Source organism: Bombina bombina, chromosome 4, assembly GCF_027579735.1.
Source record: "Bombina bombina isolate aBomBom1 chromosome 4, aBomBom1.pri, whole genome shotgun sequence".
Taxonomy (NCBI): Eukaryota; Metazoa; Chordata; class Amphibia; order Anura; family Bombinatoridae; genus Bombina; species Bombina bombina.
In genome coordinates, this window is record NC_069502.1 from 879257649 (window position 1) to 879285495 (window position 27847).

Below are 27847 nucleotides of genomic sequence, written 5' to 3' on the forward strand. Positions count from 1 at the left end.
AGTAGTACTGGGTGTGAGTCACATAGACAAGCTGTGTGTGCTAATACACAGGTATAATTATAGCACTACAGCTGCAGTAGTACTGGGTGTGAGTCACATAGACAAGCTGTTTGTGCTGATACACAGGTATAATTATAGCACTACAGCTGCAGTAGTTCTGGGTCTGAGTCACATAGACAAGCTGTGTGTGCTGATACACAGGTATAATTATAGCACTACAGCTGCAGTAGTACTGGGTGTGAGTCACATAGACAAGCTGTGTGTGCTGATACACAGGTATAATTATAGCACTACAGCTGCAGTAGTACTGGGTCTGAGTCACATAGACAAGCTGTGTGTGCTGATACACAGGTATAATTATAGCACTACAGCTGCAGTAGTACTGGGTCTGAGTCACATAGACAAGCTGTGTGTGCTGATACACAGTATAATTATAGCACTACAGCTGCAGTAGTACTGGGTCTGAGTCACATAGACAAGCTGTGTGTGCTGATACACAGATATAATTATAGCACTACAGCTGCAGTAGTGCTGGGTCTGAGTCACATAGACAAGCTGTGTGTGCAGATACACAGTATAATTATAGCACTACAGCTGCAGTAGTACTGGGTCTGAGTCACATAGACACGCTGTGTGTGCTGATACACAAATATAATTATAGCACTACAGCTGCAGTAGTACTGGGTGTGAGTCACATAGACAAGCTGTGTGTGCTGATACACAGGTATAATTATAGCACTACAGCTGCAGTAGTACTGGGTCTGAGTCACATAGACACGCTGTGTGTGCTGATACACAGATATAATTATAGCACTACAGCTGCAGTAGTAATGTGTGTGAGTCACATAGACAAGCTGTGTGTGCTGATACACAGGTATAATTATAGCACTACAGCTGCAGTAGTACTGGGTCTGAGTCACATAGACAAGCTGTGTGTGCTGATACACAGGTATAATTATAGCACTACAGCTGCAGTAGTACTGGGTCTGAGTCACATAGACAAGCTGTGTGTGCTGATACACCGATATAATTATAGCACTACAGCTGCAGTAGTGCTGGGTCTGAGTCACATAGACAAGCTGTGTGTGCTGATACACAGTATAATTATAGCACTACAGCTGCAGTAGTACTGGGTCTGAGTCACATAGACTAGCTGTGTGTGCTGATACACAGTATAATTATAGCACTACAGCTGCAGTAGTACTGGGTGTGAGTCACATAGACAAGCTGTGTGTGCTAATACACAGGTATAATTATAGCACTACAGCTGCAGTAGTACTGGGTGTGAGTCACATAGACAAGCTGTGTGTGCTGATACACAGGTATAATTATAGCACTACAGCTGTAGTAGTACTGGGTGTGAGTCACATAGACAAGCTGTGTGTGCTGATACACAGGTATAATTATAGCACTACAGCTGCAGTAGTACTGGGTGTGAGTCACATAGACAAGCTGTGTGTGCTAATACACAGGTATAATTATAGCACTACAGCTGCAGTAGTACTGGGTGTGAGTCACATAGACAAGCTGTGTGTGCTGATAAACAGGTATAATTATAGCACTACAGCTGTAGTAGTACTGGGTGTGAGTCACATAGACAAGCTGTGTGTGCTGATACACAGGTATAATTATAGCACTACAGCTGCAGTAGTACTGGGTCTGTGTCACATAGACAAGCTGTGTGTGCTGATATACAGGTATAATTATAGCACTACAGCTGCAGTAGTACTGGGTCTGATGTCACATAGACAAGCTGTGTGTGCTGATACACAGGTATAATTATAGCACTACAGCTGCAGTACTACTGGGTCTGATCTCACATAGACAAGCTGTGTGTGCTGATACACAGGTATAATTATAGCACTACAGCTGCAGTAGTACTGGGTCTGTGTCACATAGACAAGCTGTGTGTGCTGATACACAGGTATAATTATAGCACTACAGCTGCAGTAGTACTGGGTCTGTGTCACACAGACAAGCTGTGTGTGCTGATACACAGGTATAATTATAGCACTACAGCTGCAGTAGTACTGGGTCTGTGTCACATAGACAAGCTGTGTGTGCTGATACACAGTATAATTATAGCACTACAGCTGCAGTAGTACTGGGTGTGAGTCACATAGACAAGCTGTGTGTGCTGATACACAGTATAATTATAGCACTACAGCTGCAGTAGTACTGGGTGTGAGTCACATAGACAAGCTGTGTGTGCTGATACACAGTATAATTATAGCACTACAGCTGCAGTAGTACTGGGTCTGTGTCACACAGACAAGCTGTGTGTGCTGATACACAGTATAATTATAGCACTACAGCTGCAGTAGTACTGGGTGTGAGTCGCATAAACAAGCTGTATGTGCTGATACACAGTATAATTATAGCACTACAGTAGTACTAAATCTGAGCTCACATAGACAAGCTGTGTGTGCTGATACATAGGTATAATTATAGCACTACAACTGCAGTAGTACTGGGTCTGAGTCACATAGACAAGCTGTGTGTGCTGATACACAGGTATAATTATAGCACTACAGCTGCAGTAGTACTGGGTGTGAGTCACATAGACAAGCTGTGTGTGCTGATACACAGTATAATTATAGCACTACAGCTGCAGTAGTACTGGGTGTGAGTCGCATAAACAAGCTGTATGTGCTGATACACAGTATAATTATAGCACTACAGTAGTACTAAATCTGAGCTCACATAGACAAGCTGTGTATGCTAATACACAGGTATAATTATAGCACTACAGCTGTAGTAGTACTGGGTGTGAGTCACATAGACAAGCTGTGTGTGCTGATACACAGGTATAATTATAGCACTACAGCTGCAGTAGTACTGGGTGTGAGTCACATAGACAAGCTGTGTGTGCTGATACACCGATATAATTATAGCACTACAGCTGCAGTAGTGCTGGGTCTGAGTCACATAGACAAGCTGTGTGTGCTGATACACAGTATAATTATAGCACTACAGCTGCAGTAGTACTGGGTCTGAGTCACATAGACTAGCTGTGTGTGCTGATACACAGTATAATTATAGCACTACAGCTGCAGTAGTACTGGGTGTGAGTCACATAGACAAGCTGTGTGTGCTAATACACAGGTATAATTATAGCACTACAGCTGCAGTAGTACTGGGTGTGAGTCACATAGACAAGCTGTGTGTGCTGATACACAGGTATAATTATAGCACTACAGCTGCAGTAGTACTGGGTCTGTGTCACATAGACAAGCTGTGTGTGCTGATATACAGGTATAATTATAGCACTACAGCTGCAGTAGTACTGGGTCTGATGTCACATAGACAAGCTGTGTGTGCTGATACACAGGTATAATTATAGCACTACAGCTGCAGTACTACTGGGTCTGATCTCACATAGACAAGCTGTGTGTGCTGATACACAGGTATAATTATAGCACTACAGCTGCAGTAGTACTGGGTCTGTGTCACACAGACAAGCTGTGTGTGCTGATACACAGGTATAATTATAGCACTACAGCTGCAGTAGTACTGGGTCTGTGTCACACAGACAAGCTGTGTGTGCTGATACACAGGTATAATTATAGCACTACAGCTGCAGTAGTACTGGGTCTGTGTCACATAGACAAGCTGTGTGTGCTGATACACAGTATAATTATAGCACTACAGCTGCAGTAGTACTGGGTGTGAGTCACATAGACAAGCTGTGTGTGCTGATACACAGTATAATTATAGCACTACAGCTGCAGTAGTACTGGGTGTGAGTCACATAGACAAGCTGTGTGTGCTGATACACAGTATAATTATAGCACTACAGCTGCAGTAGTACTGGGTCTGTGTCACACAGACAAGCTGTGTGTGCTGATACACAGTATAATTATAGCACTACAGCTGCAGTAGTACTGGGTGTGAGTCGCATAAACAAGCTGTATGTGCTGATACACAGTATAATTATAGCACTACAGTAGTACTAAATCTGAGCTCACATAGACAAGCTGTGTGTGCTGATACATAGGTATAATTATAGCACTACAACTGCAGTAGTACTGGGTCTGAGTCACATAGACAAGCTGTGTGTGCTGATACACAGGTATAATTATAGCACTACAGCTGCAGTAGTACTGGGTGTGAGTCACATAGACAAGCTGTGTGTGCTGATACACAGTATAATTATAGCACTACAGCTGCAGTAGTACTGGGTGTGAGTCGCATAAACAAGCTGTATGTGCTGATACACAGTATAATTATAGCACTACAGTAGTACTAAATCTGAGCTCACATAGACAAGCTGTGTATGCTAATACACAGGTATAATTATAGCACTACAGCTGTAGTAGTACTGGGTGTGAGTCACATAGACAAGCTGTGTGTGCTGATACACAGGTATAATTATAGCACTACAGCTGCAGTAGTACTGGGTGTGAGTCACATAGACAAGCTGTGTGTGCTGATACACCGATATAATTATAGCACTACAGCTGCAGTAGTGCTGGGTCTGAGTCACATAGACAAGCTGTGTGTGCTGATACACAGTATAATTATAGCACTACAGCTGCAGTAGTACTGGGTCTGAGTCACATAGACTAGCTGTGTGTGCTGATACACAGTATAATTATAGCACTACAGCTGCAGTAGTACTGGGTGTGAGTCACATAGACAAGCTGTGTGTGCTAATACACAGGTATAATTATAGCACTACAGCTGCAGTAGTACTGGGTGTGAGTCACATAGACAAGCTGTGTGTGCTGATACACAGGTATAATTATAGCACTACAGCTGTAGTAGTACTGGGTGTGAGTCACATAGACAAGCTGTGTGTGCTGATACACAGGTATAATTATAGCACTACAGCTGCAGTAGTACTGGGTGTGAGTCACATAGACAAGCTGTGTGTGCTAATACACAGGTATAATTATAGCACTACAGCTGCAGTAGTACTGGGTGTGAGTCACATAGACAAGCTGTGTGTGCTGATACACAGGTATAATTATAGCACTACAGCTGTAGTAGTACTGGGTGTGAGTCACATAGACAAGCTGTGTGTGCTGATACACAGGTATAATTATAGCACTACAGCTGCAGTAGTACTGGGTCTGTGTCACATAGACAAGCTGTGTGTGCTGATATACAGGTATAATTATAGCACTACAGCTGCAGTACTACTGGGTCTGATCTCACATAGACAAGCTGTGTGTGCTGATACACAGGTATAATTATAGCACTACAGCTGCAGTAGTACTGGGTCTGTGTCACACAGACAAGCTGTGTGTGCTGATACACAGGTATAATTATAGCACTACAGCTGCAGTAGTACTGGGTCTGTGTCACACAGACAAGCTGTGTGTGCTGATACACAGGTATAATTATAGCACTACAGCTGCAGTAGTACTGGGTCTGTGTCACATAGACAAGCTGTGTGTGCTGATACACAGTATAATTATAGCACTACAGCTGCAGTAGTACTGGGTGTGAGTCACATAGACAAGCTGTGTGTGCTGATACACAGTATAATTATAGCACTACAGCTGCAGTAGTACTGGGTGTGAGTCACATAGACAAGCTGTGTGTGCTGATACACAGGTATAATTATAGCACTACAGCTGCAGTAGTACTGGGTCTGAGTCACATAGACAAGCTGTGTGTGCTGATACACAGTATAATTATAGCACTACAGCTGCAGTAGTACTGGGTCTGAGTCACATAGACAAGCTGTGTGTGCTGATACACAGATATAATTATAGCACTACAGCTGCAGTAGTGCTGGGTCTGAGTCACATAGACAAGCTGTGTGTGCAGATACACAGTATAATTATAGCACTATAGCTGCAGTAGTACTGGGTCTGAGTCACATAGACACGCTGTGTGTGCTGATACACAAATATAATTATAGCACTACAGCTGCAGTAGTACTGGGTGTGAGTCACATAGACAAGCTGTGTGTGCTGATACACAGGTATAATTATAGCACTACAGCTGCAGTAGTACTGGGTCTGAGTCACATAGACACGCTGTGTGTGCTGATACACAGATATAATTATAGCACTACAGCTGCAGTAGTACTGTGTGTGAGTCACATAGACAAGCTGTGTGTGCTGATACACAGGTATAATTATAGCACTACAGCTGCAGTAGTACTGGGTCTGAGTCACATAGACAAGCTGTGTGTGCTGATACACAGGTATAATTATAGCACTACAGCTGCAGTAGTACTGGGTCTGAGTCACATAGACAAGCTGTGTGTGCTGATACACCGATATAATTATAGCACTACAGCTGCAGTAGTGCTGGGTCTGAGTCACATAGACAAGCTGTGTGTGCTGATACACAGTATAATTATAGCACTACAGCTGCAGTAGTACTGGGTCTGAGTCACATAGACTAGCTGTGTGTGCTGATACACAGTATAATTATAGCACTACAGCTGCAGTAGTACTGGGTGTGAGTCACATAGACAAGCTGTGTGTGCTAATACACAGGTATAATTATAGCACTACAGCTGCAGTAGTACTGGGTGTGAGTCACATAGACAAGCTGTTTGTGCTGATACACAGGTATAATTATAGCACTACAGCTGCAGTAGTTCTGGGTCTGAGTCACATAGACAAGCTGTGTGTGCTGATACACAGGTATAATTATAGCACTACAGCTGCAGTAGTACTGGGTGTGAGTCACATAGACAAGCTGTGTGTGCTGATACACAGGTATAATTATAGCACTACAGCTGCAGTAGTACTGGGTCTGAGTCACATAGACAAGCTGTGTGTGCTGATACACAGGTATAATTATAGCACTACAGCTGCAGTAGTACTGGGTCTGAGTCACATAGACAAGCTGTGTGTGCTGATACACAGTATAATTATAGCACTACAGCTGCAGTAGTACTGGGTCTGAGTCACATAGACAAGCTGTGTGTGCTGATACACAGATATAATTATAGCACTACAGCTGCAGTAGTGCTGGGTCTGAGTCACATAGACAAGCTGTGTGTGCAGATACACAGTATAATTATAGCACTACAGCTGCAGTAGTACTGGGTCTGAGTCACATAGACACGCTGTGTGTGCTGATACACAAATATAATTATAGCACTACAGCTGCAGTAGTACTGGGTGTGAGTCACATAGACAAGCTGTGTGTGCTGATACACAGGTATAATTATAGCACTACAGCTGCAGTAGTACTGGGTCTGAGTCACATAGACACGCTGTGTGTGCTGATACACAGATATAATTATAGCACTACAGCTGCAGTAGTAATGTGTGTGAGTCACATAGACAAGCTGTGTGTGCTGATACACAGGTATAATTATAGCACTACAGCTGCAGTAGTACTGGGTCTGAGTCACATAGACAAGCTGTGTGTGCTGATACACAGGTATAATTATAGCACTACAGCTGCAGTAGTACTGGGTCTGAGTCACATAGACAAGCTGTGTGTGCTGATACACCGATATAATTATAGCACTACAGCTGCAGTAGTGCTGGGTCTGAGTCACATAGACAAGCTGTGTGTGCTGATACACAGTATAATTATAGCACTACAGCTGCAGTAGTACTGGGTCTGAGTCACATAGACTAGCTGTGTGTGCTGATACACAGTATAATTATAGCACTACAGCTGCAGTAGTACTGGGTGTGAGTCACATAGACAAGCTGTGTGTGCTAATACACAGGTATAATTATAGCACTACAGCTGCAGTAGTACTGGGTGTGAGTCACATAGACAAGCTGTGTGTGCTGATACACAGTATAATTATAGCACTACAGCTGTAGTAGTACTGGGTGTGAGTCACATAGACACGCTGTGTGTGCTGATACACAGGTATAATTATAGCACTACAGCTGTAGTAGTACTGGGTGTGAGTCACATAGACAAGCTGTGTGTGCTGATACACAGGTATAATTATAGCACTACAGCTGCAGTAGTACTGGGTGTGAGTCACATAGACAAGCTGTGTGTGCTAATACACAGGTATAATTATAGCACTACAGCTGCAGTAGTACTGGGTGTGAGTCACATAGACAAGCTGTGTGTGCTGATACACAGGTATAATTATAGCACTACAGCTGTAGTAGTACTGGGTGTGAGTCACATAGACAAGCTGTGTGTGCTGATACACAGGTATAATTATAGCACTACAGCTGCAGTAGTACTGGGTCTGTGTCACATAGACAAGCTGTGTGTGCTGATATACAGGTATAATTATAGCACTACAGCTGCAGTAGTACTGGGTCTGATGTCACATAGACAAGCTGTGTGTGCTGATACACAGGTATAATTATAGCACTACAGCTGCAGTACTACTGGGTCTGATCTCACATAGACAAGCTGTGTGTGCTGATACACAGGTATAATTATAGCACTACAGCTGCAGTAGTACTGGGTCTGTGTCACACAGACAAGCTGTGTGTGCTGATACACAGGTATAATTATAGCACTACAGCTGCAGTAGTACTGGGTCTGTGTCACACAGACAAGCTGTGTGTGCTGATACACAGGTATAATTATAGCACTACAGCTGCAGTAGTACTGGGTCTGTGTCACATAGACAAGCTGTGTGTGCTGATACACAGTATAATTATAGCACTACAGCTGCAGTAGTACTGGGTGTGAGTCACATAGACAAGCTGTGTGTGCTGATACACAGTATAATTATAGCACTACAGCTGCAGTAGTACTGGGTGTGAGTCACATAGACAAGCTGTGTGTGCTGATACACAGTATAATTATAGCACTACAGCTGCAGTAGTACTGGGTCTGTGTCACACAGACAAGCTGTGTGTGCTGATACACAGTATAATTATAGCACTACAGCTGCAGTAGTACTGGGTGTGAGTCGCATAAACAAGCTGTATGTGCTGATACACAGTATAATTATAGCACTACAGTAGTACTAAATCTGAGCTCACATAGACAAGCTGTGTGTGCTGATACATAGGTATAATTATAGCACTACAACTGCAGTAGTACTGGGTCTGAGTCACATAGACAAGCTGTGTGTGCTGATACACAGGTATAATTATAGCACTACAGCTGCAGTAGTACTGGGTGTGAGTCACATAGACAAGCTGTGTGTGCTGATACACAGTATAATTATAGCACTACAGCTGCAGTAGTACTGGGTGTGAGTCGCATAAACAAGCTGTATGTGCTGATACACAGAATAATTATAGCACTACAGTAGTACTAAATCTGAGCTCACATAGACAAGCTGTGTATGCTAATACACAGGTATAATTATAGCACTACAGCTGTAGTAGTACTGGGTGTGAGTCACATAGACAAGCTGTGTGTGCTGATACACAGGTATAATTATAGCACTACAGCTGCAGTAGTACTGGGTGTGAGTCACATAGACAAGCTGTGTGTGCTGATACACCGATATAATTATAGCACTACAGCTGCAGTAGTGCTGGGTCTGAGTCACATAGACAAGCTGTGTGTGCTGATACACAGGTATAATTATAGCACTACAGCTGTAGTAGTACTGGGTGTGAGTCACATAGACAAGCTGTGTGTGCTGATACACAGGTATAATTATAGCACTACAGCTGCAGTAGTACTGGGTGTGAGTCACATAGACAAGCTGTGTGTGCTAATACACAGGTATAATTATAGCACTACAGCTGCAGTAGTACTGGGTGTGAGTCACATAGACAAGCTGTGTGTGCTGATACACAGGTATAATTATAGCACTACAGCTGTAGTAGTACTGGGTGTGAGTCACATAGACAAGCTGTGTGTGCTGATACACAGGTATAATTATAGCACTACAGCTGCAGTAGTACTGGGTCTGTGTCACATAGACAAGCTGTGTGTGCTGATATACAGGTATAATTATAGCACTACAGCTGCAGTAGTACTGGGTCTGATGTCACATAGACAAGCTGTGTGTGCTGATACACAGGTATAATTATAGCACTACAGCTGCAGTACTACTGGGTCTGATCTCACATAGACAAGCTGTGTGTGCTGATACACAGGTATAATTATAGCACTACAGCTGCAGTAGTACTGGGTCTGTGTCACACAGACAAGCTGTGTGTGCTGATACACAGGTATAATTATAGCACTACAGCTGCAGTAGTACTGGGTCTGTGTCACACAGACAAGCTGTGTGTGCTGATACACAGTATAATTATAGCACTACAGCTGCAGTAGTACTGGGTCTGTGTCACACAGACAAGCTGTGTGTGCTGATACACAGTATAATTATAACACTACAGCTGCAGTAGTACTGGGTGTGAGTCGCATAAACAAGCTGTATGTGCTGATACACAGTATAATTATAGCACTACAGTAGTACTAAATCTGAGCTCACATAGACAAGCTGTGTGTGCTGATACATAGGTATAATTATAGCACTACAACTGCAGTAGTACTGGGTCTGAGTCACATAGACAAGCTGTGTGTGCTGATACACACGTATAATTATAGCACTACAGCTGCAGTAGTACTGGGTGTGAGTCACATAGACAAGCTGTGTGTGCTGATACACAGTATAATTATAGCACTACAGCTGCAGTAGTACTGGGTGTGAGTCGCATAAACAAGCTGTATGTGCTAATACACAGGTATAATTATAGCACTACAGCTGTAGTAGTACTGGGTGTGAGTCACATAGACAAGCTGTGTGTGCTGATACACAGGTATAATTATAGCACTACAGCTGCAGTAGTACTGGGTGTGAGTCACATAGACAAGCTGTGTGTGCTGATACACCGATATAATTATAGCACTACAGCTGCAGTAGTGCTGGGTCTGAGTCACATAGACAAGCTGTGTGTGCTGATACACAGTATAATTATAGCACTACAGCTGCAGTAGTACTGGGTCTGAGTCACATAGACTAGCTGTGTGTGCTGATACACAGTATAATTATAGCACTACAGCTGCAGTATTACTGGGTCTGAGTCACATAGACAAGCTGTGTGTGCTGATACACAGTATAATTATAGCACTACAGCTGCAGTAGTACTGGGTGTGAGTCACATAGACAAGCTGTGTGTGCTAATACACAGGTATAATTATAGCACTACAGCTGCAGTAGTACTGGGTGTGAGTCACATAGACAAGCTGTGTGTGCTGATACACAGGTATAATTATAGCACTACAGCTGTAGTAGTACTGGGTGTGAGTCACATAGACAAGCTGTGTGTGCTGATACACAGTATAATTATAACACTACAGCTGCAGTAGTACTGGGTGTGAGTCGCATAAACAAGCTGTATGTGCTGATACACAGTATAATTATAGCACTACAGTAGTACTAAATCTGAGCTCACATAGACAAGCTGTGTGTGCTGATACATAGGTATAATTATAGCACTACAACTGCAGTAGTACTGGGTCTGAGTCACATAGACAAGCTGTGTGTGCTGATACACACGTATAATTATAGCACTACAGCTGCAGTAGTACTGGGTGTGAGTCACATAGACAAGCTGTGTGTGCTGATACACAGTATAATTATAGCACTACAGCTGCAGTAGTACTGGGTGTGAGTCGCATAAACAAGCTGTATGTGCTGATACACAGTATAATTATAGCACTACAGTAGTACTAAATCTGAGCTCACATAGACAAGCTGTGTATGCTAATACACAGGTATAATTATAGCACTACAGCTGTAGTAGTACTGGGTGTGAGTCACATAGACAAGCTGTGTGTGCTGATACACCGATATAATTATAGCACTACAGCTGCAGTAGTGCTGGGTCTGAGTCACATAGACAAGCTGTGTGTGCTGATACACAGTATAATTATAGCACTACAGCTGCAGTAGTACTGGGTCTGAGTCACATAGACTAGCTGTGTGTGCTGATACACAGTATAATTATAGCACTACAGCTGCAGTAGTACTGGGTGTGAGTCACATAGACAAGCTGTGTGTGCTAATACACAGGTATAATTATAGCACTACAGCTGCAGTAGTACTGGGTGTGAGTCACATAGACAAGCTGTGTGTGCTGATACACAGGTATAATTATAGCACTACAGCTGTAGTAGTACTGGGTGTGAGTCACATAGACAAGCTGCGTGTGCTGATACACAGGTATAATTATAGCACTACAGCTGCAGTAGTACTGGGTGTGAGTCACATAGACAAGCTGTGTGTGCTAATACACAGGTATAATTATAGCACTACAGCTGCAGTAGTACTGGGTGTGAGTCACATAGACAAGCTGTGTGTGCTGATACACAGGTATAATTATAGCACTACAGCTGTAGTAGTACTGGGTGTGAGTCACATAGACAAGCTGTGTGTGCTGATACACAGGTATAATTATAGCACTACAGCTGCAGTAGTACTGGGTCTGTGTCACATAGACAAGCTGTGTGTGCTGATATACAGGTATAATTATAGCACTACAGCTGCAGTACTACTGGGTCTGATCTCACATAGACAAGCTGTGTGTGCTGATACACAGGTATAATTATAGCACTACAGCTGCAGTAGTACTGGGTCTGTGTGACACAGACAAGCTGTGTGTGCTGATACACAGGTATAATTATAGCACTACAGCTGCAGTAGTACTGGGTCTGTGTCACACAGACAAGCTGTGTGTGCTGATACACAGGTATAATTATAGCACTACAGCTGCAGTAGTACTGGGTCTGTGTCACATAGACAAGCTGTGTGTGCTGATACACAGTATAATTATAGCACTACAGCTGCAGTAGTACTGGGTGTGAGTCACATAGACAAGCTGTGTGTGCTGATACACAGTATAATTATAGCACTACAGCTGCAGTAGTACTGGGTGTGAGTCACATAGACAAGCTGTGTGTGCTGATACACAGTATAATTATAGCACTACAGCTGCAGTAGTACTGGGTCTGTGTCACACAGACAAGCTGTGTGTGCTGATACACAGTATAATTATAGCACTACAGCTGCAGTAGTACTGGGTGTGAGTCGCATAAACAAGCTGTATGTGCTGATACACAGTATAATTATAGCACTACAGTAGCACTAAATCTGAGCTCACATAGACAAGCTGTGTGTGCTGATACATAGGTATAATTATAGCACTACAACTGCAGTAGTACTGGGTCTGAGTCACATAGACAAGCTGTGTGTGCTGATACACAGGTATAATTATAGCACTACAGCTGCAGTAGTACTGGGTGTGAGTCACATAGACAAGCTGTGTGTGCTGATACACAGTATAATTATAGCACTACAGCTGCAGTAGTACTGGGTGTGAGTCGCATAAACAAGCTGTATGTGCTGATACACAGTATAATTATAGCACTACAGTAGTACTAAATCTGAGCTCACATAGACAAGCTGTGTATGCTAATACACAGGTATAATTATAGCACTACAGCTGTAGTAGTACTGGGTGTGAGTCACATAGACAAGCTGTGTGTGCTGATACACAGGTATAATTATAGCACTACAGCTGTAGTAGTACTGGGTGTGAGTCACATAGACAAGCTGTGTGTGCTGATACACAGGTATAATTATAGCACTACAGCTGCAGTAGTACTGGGTGTGAGTCACATAGACAAGCTGTGTGTGCTAATACACAGGTATAATTATAGCACTACAGCTGCAGTAGTACTGGGTGTGAGTCACATAGACAAGCTGTGTGTGCTGATACACAGGTATAATTATAGCACTACAGCTGTAGTAGTACTGGGTGTGAGTCACATAGACAAGCTGTGTGTGCTGATACACAGGTATAATTATAGCACTACAGCTGCAGTAGTACTGGGTCTGTGTCACATAGACAAGCTGTGTGTGCTGATATACAGGTATAATTATAGCACTACAGCTGCAGTAGTACTGGGTCTGATGTCACATAGACAAGCTGTGTGTGCTGATACACAGGTATAATTATAGCACTACAGCTGCAGTACTACTGGGTCTGATCTCACATAGACAAGCTGTGTGTGCTGATACACAGGTATAATTATAGCACTACAGCTGCAGTAGTACTGGGTCTGTGTCACACAGACAAGCTGTGTGTGCTGATACACAGGTATAATTATAGCACTACAGCTGCAGTAGTACTGGGTCTGTGTCACACAGACAAGCTGTGTGTGCTGATACACAGGTATAATTATAGCACTACAGCTGCAGTAGTACTGGGTCTGTGTCACATAGACAAGCTGTGTGTGCTGATACACAGTATAATTATAGCACTACAGCTGCAGTAGTACTGGGTGTGAGTCACACAGACAAGCTGTGTGTGCTGATACACAGTATAATTATAGCACTACAGCTGCAGTAGTACTGGGTGTGAGTCACATAGACAAGCTGTGTGTGCTGATACACAGTATAATTATAGCACTACAGCTGCAGTAGTACTGGGTGTGAGTCACATAGACAAGCTGTGTGTGCTGATACACAGTATAATTATAGCACTACAGCTGCAGTAGTACTGGGTCTGTGTCACACAGACAAGCTGTGTGTGCTGATACACAGTATAATTATAGCACTACAGCTGCAGTAGTACTGGGTGTGAGTCGCATAAACAAGCTGTATGTGCTGATACACAGTATAATTATAGCACTACAGTAGTACTAAATCTGAGCTCACATAGACAAGCTGTGTGTGCTGATACATAGGTATAATTATAGCACTACAACTGCAGTAGTACTGGGTCTGAGTCACATAGACAAGCTGTGTGTGCTGATACACAGTATAATTATAGCACTACAGCTGCAGTAGTACTGGGTGTGAGTCGCATAAACAAGCTGTATGTGCTGATACACAGTATAATTATAGCACTACAGTAGTACTAAATCTGAGCTCACATAGACAAGCTGTGTATGCTAATACACAGGTATAATTATAGCACTACAGCTGTAGTAGTACTGGGTGTGAGTCACATAGACAAGCTGTATGTTTTACTAGTAATTCTATATCTTAATGCTCTTCATTTTATTTGTTGCACAAAATCTTCTTTATGATATGGCACATAAACAATATGAGACCTGTACCTATAGAAAATAATGCCTCAAACCTTGGCACTCAAGGGGTTAAAATCTGCCACTGACCTTGCATTCTGACCCCTTAGTGGATAGTTTACCGACCCTTGTGATAGGCCGTTCTATTTTATATTTTATTGGTGCTCATGGTTGTAAGGCTGCGTCTGGCATAGTTATGTGAGTTGATCCTAAACTGCATCTGAGAAGGTCAGGTGCGTTTTTCTTCAACTGGGCTTGATAAACTGAGGTAATTGGGTCTTACGTTGGGCCCCTGTGCAAAGACAAACCTGGCCTGGATTTCAGCAGAATACAGACTGAGGTGTGTGCTGTGTTTGTAGTACTGAATCTGAGCTCACATAGACAAGTTAAGTATGCTAATACACAGGTATAATTATAGCACTACAGCTGCAGTAGTACTGGGTGTGAGTCACATAGACAATCTGTTTGTGCTAATACACAGGTATAATTATAGCACTACAGCTGCAGTAGTACTGGGTGTGAGTCACATAGACAAGCTGTGTGTGCTAATACACAGGTATAATTATAGCACTACAGCTGCAGTAGTACTGGGTGTGAGTCACATAGACACGCTGTGTGTGCTGATACACAGTATAATTATAGCACTACAGCTGCAGTAGTACTGGGTCTGTGTCACATAGACAAGCTGTATGTGCTGATACACAGGTATAATTATAGCACTACAGCTGCAGTAGTACTGGGTCTGAGTCACATAGACAAGCTGTGTGTGCTGATACACAGGTATAATTATAGCACTACAGCTGCAGTAGTACTGGGTGTGAGTCACATAGACAAGCTGTGTGTGCTGATACACAGGTATAATTATAGCACTACAGCTGCAGTAGTACTGGGTGTGAGTCACATAGACAAGTTGTGTGTGCTGATACACAGTATAATTATAGCACTACAGCTGCAGTAGTACTGGGTGTGAGTCACATAGACAAGCTGTGTGTGCTGATACACAGTATAATTATAGCACTACAGCTGCAGTACTACTGTGTCTGTGTCACATAGACAAGCTGTGTATGCTGATACACATGTATAATTATAGCACTACAGCTTCAGTAGTACTGGGTCTGATTCACATAGACAAGCTATGTATGCTAATACACAGGTATAATTATAGCACTACAGCTGCAGTAGTACTGGGTGTGAGTCACATAGACAATCTGTTTGTGCTAATACACAGGTATAATTATAGCACTACAGCTGCAGTAGTACTGGGTGTGAGTCATATAGACAAGCTGTGTGTGCTAATACACAGGTATAATTATAGCACTACAGCTGCAGTAGTACTGGGTGTGAGTCACATAGACACGCTGTGTGTGCTGATACACAGTATAATTATAGCACTACAGCTGCAGTAGTACTGGGTCTGTGTCACATAGACAAGCTGTATGTGCTGATACACAGGTATAATTATAGCACTACAGCTGCAGTAGTACTGGGTCTGAGTCACATAGACAAGCTGTGTGTGCTGATACACAGGTATAATTATAGCACTAAGCTGCAGTAGTACTGGGTGTGAGTCACATAGACAAGCTGTGTGTGCTGATACACAGGTATAATTATAGCACTACAGCTGCAGTAGTACTGGGTGTGAGTCACATAGACAAGTTGTGTGTGCTGATACACAGTATAATTATAGCACTACAGCTGCAGTAGTACTGGGTGTGAGTCACATAGACAAGCTGTGTGTGCTGATTCACAGTATAATTATAGCACTACAGCTGCAGTACTACTGTGTCTGTGTCACATAGACAAACTGTGTATGCTGATACACAGGTATAATTATAGCACTACAGCTGCAGTAGTACTGGGTCTGAGTCACATAGACAAACTGTGTGTGCTAATACACAGGTATAATTATAGCACTACAGCTGCAGTAGTACTGGCTCTGAGTCACATAGACAAGCTGTGTGTGCTAATACACAGGTATAATTATAGCACTACAGCTGCAGTAGTACTGGGTGTGAGTCACATAGACAAGCTGTGTGTGCTGATACACAGGTATAATTATAGCACTACAGCTGCAGTAGTACTGGGTCTGAGTCACATAGACAAGCTGTGTGTGCTGATACACAGGTATAATTATAGCACTACAGCTGCAGTATTACTGGGTCTGAGTCACATAGACAAGCTGTGTGTGCTGGTACACAGTATAATTATAGCACTACAGCTGCAGTAGTACTGGGTGTGAGTCACATAAACAAGCTGTGTGTGCTGATACACAGTATAATTATAGCACTACAGCTGCAGTAGTACTGAGTCTGAGCTCACATAGACAAGCTTTGTGTGCTGATACACAGGTATAATTATAGCACTACAGCTGCAGTAGTACTGAGTCTGAGCTCACATAGACAAGCTGTGTGTGCTGATACACAGGTATAATTATAGCACTACAGCTGCAGTAGTACTGGGTCTGTGTCACATAGACAAGCTGTGTGTGCTGATACACAGGTATAATTATAGCATTACAGCTGCAGTAGTACTGAATCTGAGTCACATAGACAAGCTGTGTGTGCTGATACACAGGTATAATTATAGCACTACAGCTGCAGTATTACTGGGTCTGAGTCACATATACAAGCTGTGTGTGCTGATACACAGGTATAATTATAACACTACAGCTACAGTAGTACTGGGTCTGATCTCACATAGACAAGCTGTGTGTGCTGATACACAGGTATAATTGTAGCACTACAGCTGCAGTAGTACTAGGTCTGAGTCACATAGACAAGCTGTGTTTGCTGATACACAGGTATAATTATAGCACTACAGCTGCAGTAGTACTGGGTGTGAGTCACATAGACAAGCTGTGTGTGCTGATACACAGGTATAATTATAGTACTACAGCTGCAGTAGTACTAGGTCTGAGTCACATAGACAAGCTGTATGTGCTGATACACAGGTATAATTATAGCGCTGCAGTAGTACTGGGTCTGAGTCACATTGACAACCTGTGTGTGCTGATACACAGGTATAATTATAGCACTACAGCTGCAGTAATACTGGGTCTGAGTCACATAGACAAGCTGTGTGTGCTGATACACAGTATAATTATAGCACTACAGATGCAGTACTACTGGGTCTGAGTCACATAGACAAGCTGTGTGTGCTGATACACAGTATAATTATAGCACTACAGCTGCAGTAGTACTGGGTCTGAGTCACATAGACAAGCTGTGTGTGCTGATACACAGTATAATTATAGCACTACAGATGCAGTAGTACTGAGTCTGAGTCACATAAACAAGCTGTGTGTGCTGATACAGGGGTATAATTATAGCACTACAGCTGCAGTAGTACTGGGTCTGAGTCACATAGACAAGCTGTATGTGCTGATACACATGTATAATTATAGCACTGCAATAGTACTGGGTCGGAGTCACATGGAGTCACATAGACAAGCTGTGTGTGCTGATACACAGGTATAGTTATAGCACTACAGCTGCAGTAGTACTGGGTGTGAGTCACATTGACAAGCTGTGTGTGCTGATACACAGGTATAATTATAGCACTACAGCTGCAGTAGTACTGGGTCTGAGTCACATTGAGTCACATAGACAAGCTGTGTGTGCTGATACACAGGTATAGTTATAGCACTACATCTGCAGTAGTACTGGGTGTGAGTCACATAGACAAGCTGTGTGTGCTGATACACAATATAATTATAGCACTACAGCTGCAGTAGTACTGGGTGTGAGTCACATTGAGAAGCTGTGTGTGCTGATACACAGATTTAATTATAGCACTACAGCTGCAGTAGTACTGGGTCTGTGTCAAATAGACAAGCTGTGTGTGCTGATACACAGTTATAATTATAGCACTACAGTAGTAATGGGTCTGAGTCACATAGAGTCACATAGACAAGCTGTGTGTGTCCTGATACACAGGTATAATTATAGCACTGCAATAGTACTGGGTCTGAGTGACATAGAGTCACATAGAAAAGCTGTGTGTGCTGATACACAGGTATAGTTTAGCACTACAGCTGCAGTAGTACTGGGTGTGAGTCACATAGACAAGCTGTGTGTGCTGATACACAGGTATAATTATAGCACTACAGCTGCTGTAGTACTGGGTGTGAGTCACATTGACAAGCTGTGTGTGCCGATACACAGGTTTAATTATAGCACTACAGCTGCAGTAGTACTGGGTCTGTGTCACATAGACAAGCTGTGTGTGCTGATACACAGTATAATTATAGCATTACAGCTGCAGTAGTACTGGGTGTGCGTCACATTGACAAGCTGTGTGTGCTGATACACAGTATAATTATAGCACTACAGCTGCAGTAGTACTTTGTCTGAGTCACATAGACTAGTTGTGTGTGCTGATACACAGTATAATTATAGCACTACAGCTGCAGTAGTATTGGGTGTGAGTCACATAGACAATCTGTGTGTGTGATACACAGTATAATTATAGCACTACAGCTGCAGTAGTACTGGGTCTGAGCTGACATAGACAAGCTGTGTGTGCTGATACACAGTATAATTTATAGCACTACAGCTGCAGTAGTATTGGGTATGAGTCACATTAACAAGCTGCGTGTGCTGGTACACAGGTGTAATTATAGCACTACAGCTACAGTAGTACTGGGTCTGAGTCATATAGATAAGCTGTGTGTGCTGATACACAGGTATAATTATAGCACTACAGCTGCAGTAGTACTGGGTGTGAGTCACATAGACAAGCTGTGTGTGCTGATACACAGGTATAATTATAGCACTACAGCTGCAGTAGTACTGAGTGTGAGTCACATAGACAAGCTGTGTGTGCTGATACACAGGTATAATTATAGCACTACAGCTGCAGTAGTACTGGGTTTGTGTCACATAGACAAGCTGTGTGTGCTGATACACAGGTACAGGTGGCCCTTGTTTTACAACGGTTCAATTTACACCGTTTCAGAATAACAACCTTTTTTTCCAGTCATGTGACTGCTGTTGAAAAGCATTGAGAAGCAGTGCATTTATTAAAATAGCCAGTAGGTGGAGCTGTCCGCTTGTGTTGCAGCAAAGCCAAGCAATCTGAAATTAATCAGTTTAACCAGACCTGTATAATTATATCACTACAGCTGCAGTAGTACTGGGTCTGAGTCACATAGACAAGCTGTGTGTGCTGATACACAGGTATAATTATAGCACTACAGCTGCAGTAGTACTGGGTCTGATCTCACATAGACAAGCTGTGTGTGCTGATACACAGTATAATTATAGCACTACAGCTGCAGTAGTACTGGATCTGATCTCATATAGACAAGCTATGTGTGCTGATACACAGGTATAATTATAGCACTACAGCTGCAGTAGTACTGAGTGTGAGTCACATAGACAAGCTGTGTGTGCTGATACACAGGTATAATTATAGCACTACAGCTGCAGTAGTACTGAGTGTGAGTCACATTGACAAGCTGTGTGTGCTGATACACAGGTATAATTATAGCACTACAGCTGCAGTAGTACTGGGTGTGAGTCACATAGACAAGCTGTGTGTGCTGATACACAGGTATAATTATAGCACTACAGCTGCAGTAGTACTGGGTGTGAGTCACATAGACAAGCTGTGTGTGCTGATACACAGTATAATTATAGCACTACAGCTGCAGTAGTACTGGGTGTGAGTCACATAGACAAGCTGTGTGTGCTGATACACAGGTATAATTATAGCACTACAGCTGCAGTAGTACTGGGTGTGAGTCACATAGACATGCTGTGTGTGCTGATACACAGTATAATTATAGCACTACAGCTGCAGTAGTACTGGGTGTGAGTCACATAGACAAGCTGTGTGTGCTGATACACAGGTATAATTATAGCACTACAGCTGCAGTAGTACTGGGTGTGAGTCACATAGACAAGCTGTGTGTGCTGATACACAGTATAATTATAGCACTACAGCTGCAGTAGTACTGGGTGTGAGTTACATAGACAAGCTGTGTGTTCTGATACACGGTATAATTATAGCACTACAGCTGCAGTAGTACTGGGTCTGAGCTCACATAGACAAGCTGTGTGTGCTGATACACATGTATAATTATAGCACTACAGCTGCAGTAGTACTGGGTGTGAGTCACATAGACAAGCTGTATGTGCTGATACATAGGTATAATTATAGCACTACAGCTTCAGTAGTACTGGGTGTGAGTCACATAGACAAGCTGTGTGTGCTGATACACAGGTATAATTATAGCACTACAGCTGCAGTAGTACTGGGTGTGAGTCACATAAACAAGCTGTGTGTGCTGATACATAGGTATAATTATAGCACTACAGCTTCAGTAGTACTGGGTGTGAGTCACATAGACAAGCTGTGTGTGCTGATACACAGGTATAATTATAGCACTACAGCTGCAGTAGTACTAGGTCTGTGTCACATAGACAAGCTGTGTGTGCTGATACACAGTATAATTATAGCACTACAGCTGCAGTAGTACTGGGTCTGAGTCACATAGACAAGCTGCGTGTGCTGATACACAGTATAATTATAGCACTACAGCTGCAGTAGTACTGGGTCTGAGTCACATAGACAAGCTGTGTGTGCTGATACACAGGTATAATTATAGCACTACAGCTGCAGTAGTACTAGGTCTGTGTCACATAGACAAGCTGTGTGTGCTGATACACAGTATAATTATAGCACTAAAGCTGCAGTAGTACTGGGTCTGAGTCACATAGACAAGCTGTGTGTGCTGATACACAGTATAATTATAGCACTACAGCTGCAGTAGTACTGGGTCTGAGCTCACATAGACAAGCTGTGTGTGCTAATACACAGGTATAATTATAGCACTACAGCTGCAGTAGTACTGGGTGTGAGTCACATAAACAAGCTGTGTGTGCTGATACTCAGAACAATCTTATACAATGTTTTTCTCAAAGAAGCTTCCGAAATAAAATGTAATCAAAATTGTGTTAAAAGTTTCTTTGTATAATAAATCCATGTGCTTCCAGGTAACTTCCTGCTGTAATTACAGGGCGTCTAGAGGAAAACCTGGGCACTGTGCTATTAAATGTGAAGGAAGAGTATGAGACGGATGACATGAATAGTCATCAGACTGAAATACATTGGTCCCTCCCTGCCGGTGAGTAGTAATACGTGAGAGTCTGCCGGGGAAGTGCACACAGTTACTGCTCTCCCTTGTAGTTTACTGTCTGGTTTATAAGCGCAGATAACACAATGAGTTTAACCCTTATTTAGTACATGTTGTATTTTTATACTGGAATATATAGCAGATGACAGCCCAGAATAAAGGCCTTAAGCTATAAAAGTAAAAGAAGGAAGGTACCAGTGTGTGTGTATTTGGTGCTATTTTCTGTCTGGGAAATACACAAACTGTTTTATAGTAAAGTTATAAAAACTAGATTATTGGATATAAAAACTGAATCTGCTTTATTTGTACAGACAAAGATAAGGCGGAAATAGTCAAATTTGAGATAACAGAAGATCTGTGTGTGAGGCAACAGCTGGGAGCCCCAGATGAGGAAACCAGTGACAGTATCAGCTCAGGTGAGTGTGCACGTGTGTTGTTTGAGAGGGATGCAGGTTACAGGTGATTGTGCACATATGTTGTGTCTCAGGAATACAGTGAGTGTGTGTATGTACAGTGTGTCTGAAATTCTTGGGTCATAGGTGAATGTGCACTTATATTGGGCTAGATTACAAGTGGAGTGGTAATTAACACTTTTGTTAGAGCGCTATTAACACTGAAAGTAAGATTTTAACATGAGTGGGATAGCGAGTATATTACAATTTTAAGTTGTTTGTGCATGCGAGCGAATCCCGACATGCGCTAACTACAGGACTTCGGATATTACGACCACGTTATCTTATTCTCCCTATAGACTTTAAAGGAGCCACAAACTTAAAAACAACCTAACATCTATACTCTCCCGCTATATATATATATATATATATATATATATATATATATATTTCTAACATACATACATACATACAGTATATATATATATATAGAGAGAGAGACTTTCTCTGGGGGGGGGGGGGGGCACTCACAGGAATTTTTTCATTTTAAAACAAAAAAATCTTTATTTCCAAAAAGTTATATATACAAGTTGATTGCCGACGTTTCGGCCCCAGCCTGGGCCTTTATCAAGAAAAAAATGTTATAAATCTGTAGCGATCATCATCGCTCATAACGGCATGCAAGCCGTTCTCCCAACCAGCTTGTTTAAAATGAAAAAATTCCTGTGAGTGCCCTCCCCCCGAGAAAGTTTCTATATATACCCTGGAGGACTGCACCCAGGTAGTAAACACACATTGGAGGTTGGAGTGCTGGGCTACCGGCTAATTTTATATATATATATATATACAAACAGATAAGGTAAGTCCAGCACCTTGATTAGAAATCACTTCCAAGTGTATAGACTTATATTTTTTCATAGTGATAAGTGCACGTACGCCAGAGAGGCCTGCCAACCTCATGATATATACATCCAAAAAACAGCACTGTTTTAAAATATATTTAAATTTATTCAAGCAACATGGGAATAAAATAGCAATGTTTCGAGTCATATATATTTATTTATTTTAAAGAAGGAAGAAAAAATAAGAGAATATACTTACGTAGCCTCTTGTAAATATATATACATGTACAAGAATAGGTACATACAGATATATTTAGGAATATCTATTAAAAAATACATAGAACATTTTTTTCCTATGTTGAAAACATTGGAATGTAAAATAGTTACAGTAAATACACAGTAAAACACATTTTCTTTCTAATGGTTGTGAGAGTCCATAACCTTAAAGGGACACTGAACCCAATTTTTTTATTTCATGATTCAGATAGAGCATGAACTTTTAAGCAACTTTCTAATTTACTCATATTATCAATTTTTCTTTGTTCTCTTGCTATCTTTATTTTAAAAGCAGGAATGTAAATCTTAGCAGCCAGCCCATTTTAAGTTCAGCACCATGGATAACGCTTACTTATTGGAGAATTACATTTACCCACCAATACGCAATGATAACCCAGGTTCTCAACATAAAATGGGCCGGCATCACATTCCTGCTTTTTAAATAAAGATAGCAAGAGAACGAATAAAATTTGATAATAGGAGTAAAATAGAAAGTTGCTTTAAATTTCATGCTCTATCTGAATCATGAAAGAAAAAATTTGGGTTTAGTGTCCCTTTAAAGGGACACTCAATCAAAATTAACCTTTCATGATTCAGATAGGGCAGCAATTTTTAACAACTTTCCAATTTACTTCCAATAACAAAATGTGCACAGTCGGGGGGCGGAGCTAGCCTACAAGGGAACAGGACGTGTGTTGCTGGAGCTCCTGGCTCCATATATTTTATAATAGCCTTTATTCACATAAATCTCCACAAAGTGCTTCAGAGATTAATGTGCTGAAGAGATAACACTAGTCCGTGAATCAAGAGAAAGTTGAGGGCACAGTAATCCACGGGAGGTCTAACTTCTCTGTCGGAGGACATCCACGCGGCACTACACATCACCGTCTGGGGAACTGTACAATAGCATGGGTTACGAGCTGCAGTAATTCCATTAAGGAACAATCCTATTCCTATACCCTGCATCATCACTCTGAATGACTGCATATAAAGCGCATTATCCGGTCGATTAGCTGCTCCTTTCTACTGCCAATACAAACCTAAAATGGCGAAGTTACTGCTAATGCTCCAGCGTTTGGGGGAAAAGCTTGACACCCACTTCCTTCTACTACAGGCTGAACTTATTTCCGACCGGTCTCCCACAGGAGAAGATAGCAGTCCCAGCACAAGGAGGTTACAGAGAGTGACTGACTGACTCGCCATCCAGCTCTTTCTGGAACACATCGCAGAGACCCGACGGTGACCACAGTTTGAATTGCCCGTATACAGGCGTGCACCAACAGGTCTCCTTAGAAGGTAATGCCCAGCTATTACAGCACATACCTACTTTAGCCGAAAGTAAGACTTCCTACACCAGTGGCGGATGGCTTCTTGCGGGGAAGGGTAAAGCAGCCAAGATAGCAGATAGTAGCTACAACAGAGTCATCCCTGCCATTTTCCTGGCTTTACATCGGCAAACCCTTATTAATGTGCTGAGAACTACTGTGGACTTGCAAACGAGCACACTGCTAGCAGAGGAGATGGAGCAAGTTATCGAGCTATGCGAGCCAGACACGCCGTACTGTAGCGGAGGAGAGCCTCGGGTTGTAGTGGAGGCGAGCAAGATGAAAAAAGGGAGCCCCATACCCGCGATGATGATACTTGTGAGCAGTACAGTGCCCTACAACCGTCTAACATCCACGCAGGTCCTGTACAGCATTGCGCTGTTCAACTGGAGGTATCGCAAGTAAAGTTGAAGGGAATACATAGAGACAGTAACCTAGGGACGACAATCTACACAGCCTTCAATGTTCTGAAGCACATTACCGATAGCTCTCCTTCAGATCACGAGTCTCAGTCAAGCGATCTATTATCTGGGTTTCCTTGGATTAATATAGTACATCTCACCAGGCTGCTGAAAGGCCCTTTTGACCCGGGAGGCTTGCTGTTCGTTTGACAGATATGCATTGCTCACTTGAGGGACCCCAACACTGCCGGACTGTTTATCACACTACAGTCAGCTTTGCTATGTTGCTCCCAACAAATGCTCCTCTCAGACTGCCATCTACGGGAGTTGGATAAAAGACACAGTTGATAGGTCTCCCAGCCTTTTAGACAATAATTAGACAGGTTGGTCCCCTAGCCAGTTGTTACCTGTTTGGAGTGCTTTCCTTTAATTTTATTCCAACCTTCACATTTTAAATGATAATATACACATTACCTCTCTCTTGCTGTGACATATGCTGTGTGTCTGTTTGGAATTATCTACTTAGATGAGTAGTTTTTTTTTGTCATGGCAGTCTTAGATATCAAGCAATCTCTGAGGCAGCTGAACATGTTTTATTTTAACAATTAGCCTGTATTGACAAGCTAGGCACTGACAACTACCCCACCTAAATGCAAACTAACTACTAGCCAGATTACTGTTATTACTCATGGATATGTAATGGTACTATATCTCATGGTCTACCTTATTTATAGTAATCCAGTATATGTTAAAGCTTTAGTCGTTTGTAAAATCTCTATATGTGTGACATCTAGTTCCTACACTATAAATATAGAGAATCTCCCTTATAAAGCTCCCACTATATATGTATGGCTTCTGGACACGCTTCTACATAGAGGGTAAATGATTAGCCCCTGCCATTCAAGCCCCTCATGGTCTGGACCGCCCAGTAAACTACATTATACCCTTTATCAGATATATTCGTATTCCTACTTCCTGTTATGACAAAACACTCAAGTCATATTTAAGTTCTATATTACAAAGAGGCTTTCCTCACCTTCTGATAGCGTGAGGAAAATATAACCTAAGGGCCTAGTATATAGCTATCAGGCGGTTTAAAAGTGCTCTTGCCAAATATAGCTATCCTTAAAATCAAGACCTGTGGCTGTGTATTGTCCTTAACTTAACCTAGGGTGAAACTACTCCTCTGTCTACTTCATAGGTCCCCTCCTCACTCACTAACATTAGCATTTGAAGTAGAAGCTCTGAGTACTCTATTATTTGGTCATAAGTCTATAATGTAAGTTGGGCTCCTACTACAGCTCCACAGGCTCTTATAACTTACACAAACTCATCACACCTCTTGGGTTCTTTGTTCAATACACACTTGATATTACATACCCAATTTTACACAGTTGTTGTCATTTTTATACTTATCTCCTCTTAACCCCATGTATTAAGCCTAGTGGATTCACCCACCTTTGTAACTTTAATAGTCCTATGTTGTTCCTTATATTGTTCTGCTTGCTACATTATTGTTCATATTATAGTCTGGAGTTTTGTCTCAATATGTTATCTCCCCCAGTGTACACTTTTCCTCAACCCAATAGTATTCTTGTGAATTTAAGGGTTTTAAACAGGACAGACAATACTACATATTGAACTGCTGTAAGTTTTAATACAGCTCTTTTGATGTTTCATGGCAGTTAGTTTATAGTTATAACATGGCATCTCAATACTGGACCTTGGTAAATTTGAAGTAAATCATATATAGATCACATGGTCTTATGTAACCTGTTTAAGCCCCCGATGCCTTCAACTGAGGAATATTCATATAGCTAGCTAGCCTAGGTTTAATAACCTATACAACCCTGTTTTATTATTGTAGCTTGCATACACTATTCAGAGAGGTAGCAGTGTACATAGCAATATCTTACTGCCATAGTCTTTCCATGCGAGGTATGTTTTGGTCCTGGCGTTAGGCCCTGCATAATATTTATCATAGATAGGTGTGTTTGGCAATTGAGTCCTGAAGCCTCATATATACTCACTCAAGACTTGTCTCGGTGTTGTAGCTAATTCTTTTATAATTTACATGCCTAACATCTATAGTGATATACTACCAGGTCAGCGGCCGCAATCTCAGAGTATTATCGTCTAACTCATGTAGCCCTATACTAGATAGACTTAGCAGTGAAATAACTTAGCCGCTACAGTTCATATGGAGCGTTGCACACAATATTTAAATAGACCCTAGAGCACCGCTATATACAGGGTTTTCTAGGAATATCATTTATTTTAGTGATTAGATGGCGCTAAAAAGCTGTGGGTATTTAAAAAACCTCTACCTTTATGTAAGTCCTAAATTTCTATCTTGCACCAATCCAATTTATATGAGAACAGAAAAAACATCCACTTTTATATTAATTCAAAATGAACCATTTATTTAACACAATTGATAATGATATAACATTTCCTTATAAGAAATATTGACCATCCAACATCCATTCACCACTCATCCATACTTCAAATCCTTGAAATAGTTGTGAATACAAACTTCACCTTGTCAAATTATACACAACTAGTCCTA

The 27847-nt window shown here is 41.9% G+C and overlaps 1 protein-coding gene across 1 annotated transcript in view; it reads left to right on the forward strand.

Annotated features, from left to right (window-relative positions):
* LOC128657412 (zinc finger protein OZF-like) overlaps positions 1-27847 on the forward strand; it is a 174088-nt gene that overhangs the window by 46111 nt on the left and 100130 nt on the right. The window contains exons 4-5 of the mRNA XM_053711752.1: positions 21926-22033; positions 22354-22458. Of these exons, the coding sequence (XP_053567727.1) occupies positions 21926-22033; positions 22354-22458 (213 nt within the window). The remainder of the gene's footprint in view (positions 1-21925; positions 22034-22353; positions 22459-27847) is intronic.